The sequence below is a fragment of the Theobroma umbraticum genome, unplaced genomic scaffold (genome assembly GCF_002168275.2).
Source record: "Theobroma umbraticum cultivar Fairchild unplaced genomic scaffold, ASM216827v3 scaffold_146.0, whole genome shotgun sequence".
In the NCBI taxonomy this organism is placed as follows: Eukaryota; Viridiplantae; Streptophyta; class Magnoliopsida; order Malvales; family Malvaceae; genus Theobroma; species Theobroma umbraticum.
Genome location: NW_018397265.1, coordinates 3,990,727 through 4,002,868, shown reverse-complemented (window position 1 = coordinate 4,002,868; position 12,142 = coordinate 3,990,727). Strand labels below are relative to the sequence as shown.

Genomic DNA, 12,142 nt, shown 5'->3' with positions numbered 1-12,142 from the left:
TTCCATTTATTGAGAACTTTTCTCAAAGTGATATACCAGTCCAAACATTTTAGGTTGATGGCATCAAGTATGTGAAGCAAAATAGTGATTATTATTATACTCATTCTAACAACCTATAAACATAGAAAAAGTATTTGTATTAGTCTTTCATTTTATTAACCAATTAAGACGAGTTATTAAATCTTACACTGATTTTCCCATTAATTTTTGTTAATAATAGCCTTCACTATTATACGAAAATCCCTACTAAACATTTCTAGTGGGCTGAGTTTCCTTTCAAATTATTATAACCTTGAGTGACTGAACAAATCACAATAAGTCTAATTGGGTAGATAACGCAACTTATTAATTACATCGTCATGTAACTCCTAGATCAGTTAGGTGGCAACTCATTGTCTAAATGCATCATATGCATTTCACCTAACCCTGCCTCTAAGACCATGTGGTTAAGTGTGACACATCCGAACCACACAGTTTTTGTTGAGTAAGACCCACCAATAACCTAAACGTGCCTATATAAAAGTTTGACCTTGAGTGACGCAACAAGTCTCCAATTAAAAGGGTAGTCTAGTTATCTTGTTATATAGTGGAAGGCAATTTAATCATTCAAAGCATATGACTCAATATTTTAATGAGGGATTTATTGTTGCTTTTGTCTTGTTATTTAGGTCTCATCGAATTTGGCATGCATAGCATTTATAATATTACATAAAATAAATCTATCACATGTATAGTACTAGGATGATTATGGACTTTTATCTAATCTAATTTTCTTGAGCCATTGAAAGAAATTAGTTGGTCAAATCCTAAGGGATTACATACAAATATCACCATATCTTGTATTCTTGTAATCTTCATGTCTTCTCGGCGTCTTCATCCTTCATTCTTGGAATTACAAAATTTTCTTCTTAATCTAATCCCATGAATTCTAATTACATATATGTAAAGAAACTTCAAGTTACATTTGAATGAAGTAAGATGAGAAGAGAATTTTATAACTCCTGAATAAATAAAGGAAAGGCAAGGCACACACTCTCTATTTATAAAATAAATATGAAATGCATTCAACCATAGCCATCCATAACACATTATAGTAGTCTAAGTCCATAATCATCCTTATACATTCATAATCATATAATGAACATGTAAAACTTATGGTTAATTCAAATTAAAGATTTTATATGTCATTTGGCAATAATATCACTAAACCTTTGAAGATATTAATCCAAATAATTTGATGTCCTAATCCCATTACAAGTCTTGTGCCAATTTAGAAGTTCTAGTCTTACTAAGAATTCAATTAAACATAGATTTAGTAATCCTAAACCTTTTAGGACTATGAATTTAAATCTGATCTTTATTCTCAATAGGAGTCCTAATCATATTAGAAATTTAATATTCATAAGGAACCTTAATTCAATTAAGCTTTCTAATCTTATCAAAAAATTTAATCCTTTTTGTCCTCAATTTTATAATTCTAGTCCAACTAGCATTAGATCTTTATGAACAAGAGTCCTATTTCTTTATCAATTTAATTTTAGAATTTGATTTGGGACAATCATAAGCTCTTTAGGATATATTTCACTACAATTAGGAGTCTTAAATCCAAATCATAACCAAATTAGTACAACTCCTAATTATATAAAGAAGAAATCACACAAGCTAGTTCAATTATATTGGGTCTACATCACCTATGCTGTCCCAAATTCTTTGGAGCTCCATCCTCTATTGTTTGCTATGATTTTGGCACCAATTTGGACACATCCCATGCCCCAAACATCATGACAAAAGGATCTCAAAATCTTAGCAAATTAGGAGTACAAACAACAATGATTTTGCAAGAGTCCTTGTCATACAAGAATACAATTCCAACAAACTGTTTGTGCATAAACATCATTAGATCATCACCTAAACGAAGTGATTAAATTCTGTAAACTTTCAAAGCTTGAAATCATCCTCTTGACCTTCTACCCTCCAAACATCATGCACCAACTCCTTCTTTAAATCCTTCAAAAAAATTTCCAAATCAAATCACGTTATGTTGCGAGATTTTTCAAATTCGAATTCACTTAAAACAAATCTATAAAATCTTTAAGAACTTGTTAAATCTAGATTTTAAATCCACAAACCAAAATTTAAAGGCCTTTTGAAACATAAATTAGATTTGAAAAATCCATTTAGAATTGTTCTAAAAAATTTTTCAAACTTTGCAGCAAATCCACATATAAACAAAAAATAGTTTTTATAATCTTCAACAACTAAACATAAAACTAGATTAAATCAATTAAAGGAGAGTCTGATACCACTGAAGGGGATTTGAATCATGCTAAGGTGATCATACATGGTAGAATATTATTAAAATTTTAATCCCTTAAGCCATAATCACTTTAATTGAAACTAATCTAGAAAAACCATACGAGAAAGATTTTGACATACTTGAAAGTTTGATGTCTGCTTTTTTGGGTGGAGTCTTCCTTGGCTTTTTGTTTTTGACTTTTGTACACTAACTAGGACTTAACAAATCATAGCAGTACAATTGTCCTGCCCTTAATGGTGATCCACAGTGATTTGCCAAAATCTCTTCAATAAGAGTGTGTGAATACTTAAGCCAAAGTTTGTGCTAGCAAACTCTCAACTTAAAGCTCCCTTGTGTTTCTCTCTTTTTTATTGTGATCCTATCTCAACACATGAGAAAATAAAATAGGACTCTTTGTACGTTCAAAAGGTGACTAAAGGATTCTTTTATAAATTGAATTAACCTACTTCTTATCCAATAAGGATTATAAAATGTCTTGGGCTAATTAGGCATTTATTTAATACTCTATCAAATCATATTTGACTTAACCCAATACCTAATTGGATTAAGCCTTTATAAAATTAATTAGGTCATATCCAATTAAAGTCAAATTAATTTTGATAGTTCACCTTATATGTGTCAGTGTGTGACTTACTAGGTACCTAGCATGTTGGTAATAAATATAAATTAGTTCAACTAAGAATTTATATTTATATTTATAGATTATGAGCGGCATCTAGCAATACATCATGACCACCTAAATGTCGAGAAAGTCAATATGGTTTGACTAACTTTTTAGTGTATAATATCTCAGTGTAATTCAATCCTTTCATCACATATCTTAGATAGATAGAAAGCTTTGCTCAGTAACTACTTTCTAACTTATCTTTATTAGTCTTGCAACTTTCATATTGACTTATCAAGATTGCCTTAGCTAAGGACTTTTAATCAATATAAGCCAGAAGCAAATGAGATATGTCCTTTTCAAATCACTTTGGGTGATGAATCCTTTCTGAACTACTCATTCATCTTCGCATGCCTCATATCATACCCAAAAGTACACTATTTAGGCATTTGGTCACCTCTAGACCTGTAAAGGTGAAATCAATGTATGACAATTCACATACAAGATGACATGGTATCACAAGTCTAAGGATTACTTATACTATTGACACATGAGAGTATTTTTATAGACACTTGAGTGAAATACCAAATGAAACTCTTATAACAGGTCATGTTTAGTTAACTTGTTCCTTAACAAGCACCCATATACTATCCCCAAGTATCTCGTATACTTTAACCTATGAGATCAATTGCTTACATCCAAAGTAAATAGGTTTAGCATGTACCAGCCTTTGAGCAATATCAATGTCCTTATTCTTGACAATACAATGACCAAGAACATATTTAGGAACAAGGCTTTGATGAATAAGAATCTCATAATTATAACTTTTATAATTTCTTTACAAGGCCATTATGTTCCAAGGACTTTATCTACATAAGTTTCTCATAACTCTTTATAAATAGACTCATGGATTAAAAAATACCTCATATATTAGATATAATATCCATAATGTATTTCACATGAAATATGATTAATTACTACAGAGTTTTACAAATGCAAAATCGATTGACTTACAATGCTTACACTAACATTTTTTGCGTGAGGGATCCTCAAGGTGGGTTACTAAGTGTTGCACTAGGTTTTTCTCTAGGCATGTTCTCTTTGATCCATTTGCCCTCATCATTCATCACATATCCTATGGTCAATATATCTTAATGTTCATTCTATCTTCCCACCAAACCATCACCGTTGATCCTACTAAACACTAGTTGCATAATCATACTTTTTAGTGTCAAGACTACGACTACAAAGCTCACCATTCTACCTTACTCGGTATAATCTCATGGCTCTATATTTAAACGCTAGCTAAAGTATTTAGTTCAATCCAAACAAGTTAGTCTAGTTGATAAGTATAGCAGTTCATTTTTCTTATCAACCAGGGGTTGATCTTTGTTGGAATCAATTGGAAAAATTAAAACTTTTAATGCACTAAGTAGAGGTGCACTTTGGAGTTATCTAAGAAAGGATTAATCCTAAGCAATCCTTGGAAATATTATTGACTTTTTTGTCAAAAAAATTTATTTAGTTAAATATTTTAGATATACAATGAGAAGTGACATTTTCACATCACATAAAACTTATCTCCCCATCCCATGATTTGTACCTAAAGAAGTAGGCAAGATGGAGTGTCAAGTTATAATAGGTAATTTTTTAATAGAAGAATAAATTTATGTTACGGATTTTGTATATGATTTTACTAAATATTCTTGATTATGATGATAATGTGTTACTAACAGCTTAATTAGTTTGGATTACTATACTTCGCTTGTGGCATGTTGGAGGTAAGGCTGTTTTAGATTCAGCTTATCTTGATTCGATTTTCAAGTCATATTTTTAAGTTTAAATCATATCAAATTTGAATAGTCTGGTATTCACACTTTCTTAAGTCAAGATCATGACCAAATGCAGGTTGTATTATCAGGTTTTGATCATCTCAATCTAGGTCAATAAAGTTTTTATAATTAACAAACCTAGCACAGTTTAGTGTGATTTTAGTGTTGTTAATTTGATGTTTTAGTATGGTTTAAGTCTAATTCTGATGCTCAATTATTATTTTTTTACTCTGTTTTGTTTTGTAAGTTATTCAAATAGTCCCATACTGGGATACTGATAAACTTATTTTCTATATCTAGTTTTGATATATATAAACCTGTCCTTGTATCAATTTTTTTATACATAAACAACAATGAATGAGAAAAAAATTAAAAAAAAAACCTAACACATTGTTTCATCCAAATGTTTGTCTATTTCTAACCATTATACTCTATGATATAGATTGAATATTTGAGAAAGAAAAAGATAAATCATGTGAAAACAATCAACAAATAATTATACTACATTATTATGTGCATGTAGAGATATGCAAAAGCTTTGGACTAGTCATTAAAATAATTGAACGACCCAAACCCAATGTAATTTTGAGCATGGTGAAATCGAGAACATGATTGCTTTTCGTTAGATAAAAGGGTCTTGTAGAGATAATCATTTACCTAAGGAGAGGAGTTCTGACTACTCAGCCTCCGGACCGGCAAGGTGAAGGGAAAGAGAGCTTCCTAACCCTTGGGGGCAACCATGAACGTGTTTTGATTGCTATGGACTTGCTGATTGTTCACATATTTTGCAACAAATTATAACCTGATATGATTGAATTAGTTCTGAATATGAAAGCTAGAAAAGTAATGTAAAATGGTAACATGTTGGCAGGAGGCGTACTGCTCCGCGCTGAGCAAGCTAAAGGATGCCATGGAGGAGCCTCACCAGGAAACAATAGCTTTCATCAACGGCATGCATTCACAACTAAGGGAGCTCGCCAGAACTAATCCACAATCAGCTGACGTATTTCTGGTATGTTCTATTTATCAAACTATCTCCATGGGAATAAAGAAAACAGAAGATGAAATTTACCGGCCAAAATCCCAATCATGATAAATTCGTGCTCAAGCAAAAGCATTTAGAGACTTGCTTTTGCCATTGCGATTGCCTCCAATCTTATTTTTTATCCCATTTTGAACCTTCGTAGTGTTAAATTGCATGCAATTTGTTGTATATTAACAACGTACCATCACCATGAAGCTGTGATTATAAGAAACAGATGACTAATTTGCTCTGTCTGAAACTTGTTTTACAGGCAACAGAAATGAGTAATTCAAACTGGAGCAGGGACCAACAAAAATGAGAGTCAAATGCTGTAGAGTAGTGCAGCCAGGACGTGCAGCAAAACAGTTGCTGCAGCTGAACATGTGAAAATTGGGTACCAAATATAACTAAGCTATAAGTAATGCTGGTTGATTGCCATTACAACCACCGTGCTTCATGAGTTCCTCTAACATCAATATCGAAAACCTTGTAACCTGCTATGATGTAAAATTTGGTACTTCAAATCTCTCTTTCCTTGATGTTATGTTGCATTTGAAGATACCTAAGCTTATATCTATCCCGGCGGCATAACATCCTATGCCTGCTGGCTGTCCTCTTATTTGTGCTTCACTAGTTTTGTGCATGGATGATAGGAAAAACTGAGAAAAAGAAAACACAAAACAAGGAAACCGTATTGCAATGGCATGCTAAATGTCTTTCAACTCCATGATATCACTCAGTTTTGATTGGTGGCAAGACTTATTGCTCCACAGCATGACAACAATGAGAATGTATAGGAAACAGATATTCATTTTGGCTGGGATCATTTCTCTTCTTTTCTGCTGCCTGATAACATAACCTATATACCATGAGGCTAAAACAGATGCACTTTATTAACAAATTGCCTCTGAAATATATGTTATCTTCTGTTTTTACATCAGTACCTTCAGATATATTTTAACCCTTTCTCAGACGCAAAGAAACAATAGACATCTCTCAACCAGATACAACTAAAACCCCATTTATTTTTAATCATACAATAGAGAAGGCTGCTGCAGTAGTGCAATCAGTTAGAAACCATGCTCTCAGTCTCTTTCACAAAACCATCTCCTGTCCAGTCTTTGTCAGACTGCAAACCTTTCCTAACAGCTTTCCTCTTTTGAATTGCTTCTTGCTGCCTTCGCACTAAATCTGTATGAGTTGTAAAATATTGAAGGGAAGCCCTGCAACACCATCCAAGAAAACAGGTTAAATAACAAAAGGACAGGTGCAGTATCCAGCTAAATTTTCTTTAAGATTATATACAACTGCTATTGTAACTTGTTAAAAATAAAGCACAGTAAATACCCTCTGAAATCGTTTATTGATGAGAAATTATGCTTCTTCATGAAATCCTTAAGCTCTGCACAGAGTTGCTTCACAAGGCCATAGCCATGCATCATAACACCTGTACAGACCTACAAGCATAGGTGACAGTGCAAGCTTAAAGACATCATAGAAATTGATTGAGAAATTCAGTATTATCATACAATAATGATACAAAATAAAATATGAGCTCAAAGATAGCTGTCAACTATGTAACTTATGGTCTCAGTCAATCATATTCTGCATAACTTAACAACTGTTAAGGATTATACTAGAATTAGCAGGTTAAAGGCTAAGAAAAAATATATTGCGAGATTTCGAGAGTACTTCAGTGCCACTGCATAGCATTCCACCAAACTTATGACCTCAACATTTTTAAGGTAGTTTATTCGAAAGCACAGCCTGTAAACAAGAACAGAAAGCATTGGGTGATGATATTTCATTTAATCAATGAAGTATTTACCACGTTGTTACCAAGTATTTTTGCACTTATCACATATTCAATGGTTACGTGACAAAAGCAGGAAATAGAAGAATTTTACATCAAGGCAGCAATTGCTTCCTCACAGTCATACAAACATTGCCGCTGCCTCAACCCAATAAAATAAAAAAAGTACCATTTACCTTATGACTTGGGCATGAAAATATTGCCTGAAGCTCAAAAACATCTACTTCAAACATAAATTACGATGTTGTCATTCTAAATGTATCACAAAATAAGGTAACCTAATAAACAAATTCCAATCCATCTGTACTAGCTTCAAATGTAACTAGTAGCCATAGAGAAGAAGGTTAATACAGCAGCAAATCAAACCTATTTAGACGCCCAACATCATGGGAAACAATTTTCTCCACATTTCTACAGTGCCACTCGGGAGTTGGAAATGGGAGGGCAGGAAAGCATCTCAAAGTTCAAGGTGTGAAATATTATATGCTCCCAGCCCAACAGAAAAGACAAGACCCACATGATAATAATTGGAATTCTAACAAGCTGATATCATATCAAATTAAAACAACTGTCAATCCTTTGTGTAGGGTTGCTTCACCAAAGACCAAACAATGCATGTGTTAAACAAAGCCATTCCTGAGTAAACAAAGATGCGGGTATGACATCAAAGGAATGCTTCTATCATGGAATCCACATTAAGTCTCATATGATACATTACAAACAAAACTGTATGAATATGCATCCCCCATATTATATCCATGGCTAATAATAACTTTGAGGTTTGGATTGAAATGCTAAGATATATGATACAAAGGAGGACACTAATTTACCCAGAGGCATGAAGAGACAATAGATGTACTAAAGCAGAAGACAGTTTTCAAGAATTATTTTCCAGATTCTACCTGCACAGTATCTGCTCCAAGAAGAATAAATTCAGCAGCATCGTCCCCTTTCTCAACACCCCCAATGCCAGAAAGTGAGTACTCCTTGTCATTAAATTCCGATTTCATCATTTTTCCAATGCTCATCACTTTTGCAAGTGCAATAGGATGGACTGCTTTGCAAGAATAGCCCCCAGGAGTTGAGTAGCTGTCAACAGAAATTGAGTGCATAAAATTTTCTGGGATGAATTCTGAGCCAGTGGAAAATGAAAATTGTTCAATTTGAGAATACAAACCCCTCAACACAAGGCTCAGGACGTAAAGTATCAAGATTGATTCCCATCACGCTCATGATTGTATTAATAGCAGATACCCCCTCGCATCCTGAACTTAAAGCCACTCTGGCTGGCTAAAAGAACATAATAGGAGGATAATATCACTTATCAGTAATAAATCAACTAAAATGTCACCACCAACGACATTAGCGGGCAAAATATTAGCATGCATCAGGATGGATAGAAAGGACAATAGAAGAAACAAGCAAGGATATCTTTTCATTGCTTTCATTCTAATGGGAATTCTGAACAACGGTGCTTGAACCCCCTTTTTGAATAGTAAAAGGTGTGCTAAAGAATCAGAAAGAACCATGAAGTTTTGAGAATAAGTTGCATTCCCAAGAAAACCATCAATTATATTAATCAGATAATGAAATTAAAGCAGAACTAGCAGTTAGATAGATAGGAATTTTCAACCGCAAAAGAAATGATAAATCTAGCATTATACTAATACAGACAAACAGAATAACACAAATTTTTATTCCTTAGTAGGAGTAAAAATTTCATTCACTGGTTTGGCTTCCATGATAATCATGGACAAATTATTCATAAAAACAACAACGAATAGGTTCTTGATCTGTAGTCTTTTTTGTCATTAATCCTCAACGTCTCCAATATATTAAAATAAATATGATGTGCAGTTCCATTTCTCTTCATCAATAATTTCCACAAGCATCAACATGGAAAAAGTACACTGTTCAATTCCTTTTGTCCTCAGTCAAAATTCTACTTACAGCCAGAAATTAAGGCTTATATTCTGTCTTCCTCTGTTTATAGATAAGAAAATTCATAGTGGTTTTTCAGAAACGATTGCATTGGTGAAAATGGTGCTTAATGGTGGCTCACCTTACCAAAATATCCAAATGTCATGAGCTTTGCAATATTGACAGTTTTATCCCAGGGAGCCGACTACAGAACTATTTCATACATGATACAAAATTGAATAGTCACTCTTGCACATAAATGCTTGCAACAAATGGAAATTGTTATGAATCATGACAGAAATTTTAAGCAGAGCAGAGAGAGACAAGATGTTAAACAGGCCCAAAATATAGGTTTCCAAATTAGCACCTCAGATGCTTGATCCATGATAACATGCTTTTTAATCATAATAAAATCAGAATTTGAAAGCAAGTGTTGCATAAGTAGGGACACAATTAAAAAAGCAAGCAAGCACACCTGTGTGATGTCAGTGATGTTAGGAGTCATCTTTGCCCACACAGGAACAGTTGCTTTTGCATTTATCCATCCACAAACTTCCTCCAACAAAGCACAATCTTGCCCTACTGCAGCACCCATTTTACGCTCAGGCATGCCATGAGGGCATGAGAAATTAATTTCAATGGCATCCTAAAACAAGATCATCAGATTTCAAATTCTTTAAAATACGGGAGACATAAACAAACATAGAATCTATATGAAGAATACAACTTACAATCCCAGTTTGCTCAACTCGATCAATAAGTTCTTCCCAGGCAGCTTTGTCATATTCCTCCATAATAGAGGCAATGAGAATCCTGTCTGGATATTCTTCTTTCAGTTGCTTAAATTCTTTTAACATAGTTTCAAGAGGCCTGTCACTGATGAGTTCGATGTTCTCCCACCCAATTATCTGTCCTTTGGCTGAGCCATTTGCTCCTGCTCGTAGCCGGGCATACCTAGGAGTTACATTGATAACCTTGGCAGCATCTAGTGACACCTAGGAGAATAATTTGGCATCAAAGATTGATCATTTAGTATGGAAATGTGCACAACAGGCATATTCCAGAAGTATAAGAGAAAGGGGGAAAGGTAAACATGCTTACAAACCAAGGTTGTCAATACCATTTAACAGCATTGCAGTTTTCCATATTATATATAGTATAACACAACTCAGCACAGCAAATAGAACTTGAGACTCCAACTTGGATATCTCAGTTCGAATCTTAGGATGAGCTGGATGGGGTTTATGGGATGGGAAAAGGCTTCCCCCTTCGTGTAGCCCAAGAATAGTATGAACCAAAAAAAAAAAAAATCGGATACCACTTCAGATTTGCTTCAAGTTGAGGGTGCCCCAACAAAAAGACTGAGGCCAAGTGTGTGAAATAGCTAAAGGGAAAAGAACATTAAAGAAAAAGATAGGCAACCGACCCCACTGACACTCATCCAAGGTTTACTAACTCAACTTACAATGCGGTCCAAAAGCTATAGTCTATTTAATTAACAAAAGCAGTAGTAATTTACGCGGCTTTCATTGCCCAGATTCTGAGTGGTATATAGTGTTTAGGCATTGTTTTGTAGGAAGAATGTGAATCGCTGCCTGATTCTTCCTTGATTCTATCATCTAAATGATAAGTTTCAAAGAGAATTAAATTTCTCTTCTCTCATTAAAACGTACACTCTGGCTGATTGCTCAGAACGAATAAGAAACCATGAATATCGAATTCTACCATTTAACTAAAACCACTATCTATATCAACCATGAAAAAGGGGAAGAAAAAACAACTGGGAATCCTGTACAAAGATAATTGAAAGGAGAATTGTAGCAAAAACAAAACGAAAGAACTTACAGTTTTGGCAATCACAGCACCCCAGCCTTCATCGAAGGCTCTCTTCATGACGGTGTAATTGGTTCCCGGTGGACCCGACCCGATCACAAATGGATTGGGCATTTGGAGCCCATTCACACACACGCTCAAATCAGGCTCTGCTTGAGAATCCGAAGCAAAGACCTTGAAACCAACTCGAGTGGGACGAGTGAAACTGGGAGGAGCATGGCGAGACAGAGCAAATTCAGCAAAGGAGTTGCTGTTCTTGTGACCAAGTCGAGTGAAATTCAGAGATGCCATGTATCGAGAGTTGGGTCAAGCCTTGTCCAATGAAGGAATGAGAAGGATGGGGTTTGAATCTGAGTTGTAATATTCCTCGGGGTTAGATACAACGTGGGAATTATTGGAATCTGGGTTGTCCTTTTGCTTTACAATGAACCACTACGACCAGGAAAGGGTATCAATAACCATATAGAAGCAATAATATAGATAACGTGTTGAATACTATTATTATATTAGGGAGATTGGAAAGGGAAGTTGAATAGCAATGGTTGTTGCCCGCAAATGGATAACATTTTCTGACTTTTTCATGTCCTTTTATGATATTGAAAAGGTTGGTGATTACCGCAGGCAAGAAATCACGTTGGTTGACAAATCAGGGTCAAGTTTCTGTGCAATTTCCTTCCTTGTTCACCCCCAGTAACTCTAGGATGCCTATCTCATCCCAATTCTCCGGTTTGATGAAAACCAGGACAGGACAGGTATCAGTTCGTTGCGATTCTCTTCCTCTTTGGGATATATTGGCATT

General features: G+C 34.4%; 2 protein-coding genes across 2 annotated transcripts in view; one reads left to right on the top strand and one right to left on the bottom strand.

Moving 5' to 3' along the window:
• Positions 1-6,407, top strand: part of KNATM (KNOX meinox protein) — a 20,564-nt gene extending 14,157 nt beyond the window's left edge. Inside the window, exons 3-4 of the mRNA XM_021436617.1 lie at positions 5,625-5,765; positions 6,049-6,407. Of these exons, the coding sequence (XP_021292292.1) occupies positions 5,625-5,765; positions 6,049-6,096 (189 nt within the window). The 3' untranslated portion in view covers positions 6,097-6,407. The remainder of the gene's footprint in view (positions 1-5,624; positions 5,766-6,048) is intronic.
• Positions 6,408-6,641: 234 nt separating this feature from the next.
• PYD1 (pyrimidine 1) lies at positions 6,642-11,789 on the bottom strand. Its single transcript, XM_021436616.1, has 7 exons — positions 11,356-11,789; positions 10,242-10,505; positions 9,986-10,156; positions 8,768-8,880; positions 8,493-8,679; positions 7,125-7,234; positions 6,642-7,000 (listed from the first exon to the last, which is right to left on the bottom strand). The coding sequence occupies exons 1-7, from the start codon at positions 11,632-11,634 to the stop codon at positions 6,844-6,846; spliced, it is 1,281 nt and encodes a 426-aa protein (XP_021292291.1). The 5' UTR covers positions 11,635-11,789; the 3' UTR covers positions 6,642-6,843.
• Between the last annotated feature and the right edge of the window lie 353 nt (positions 11,790-12,142).

Bases quoted from the DNA above. Each gene is read 5' to 3' on its own strand.
- PYD1 (XM_021436616.1), bottom strand. From the start codon at position 11,634: ATGGCATCTCTGAATTTCACTCGACTTGGTCACAAGAACAGCAACTCC. The intron at 10,506-11,355 runs GTAAGTTCTTTC...TTATTCTCCTAG, and splicing joins GTGCTGTGATTGCCAAAACT to GTGTCACTAGATGCTGCCAA. The intron at 8,680-8,767 runs GTTTGTATTCTC...TTCTGTTGACAG, and splicing joins CCTGAGCCTTGTGTTGAGGG to CTACTCAACTCCTGGGGGCT.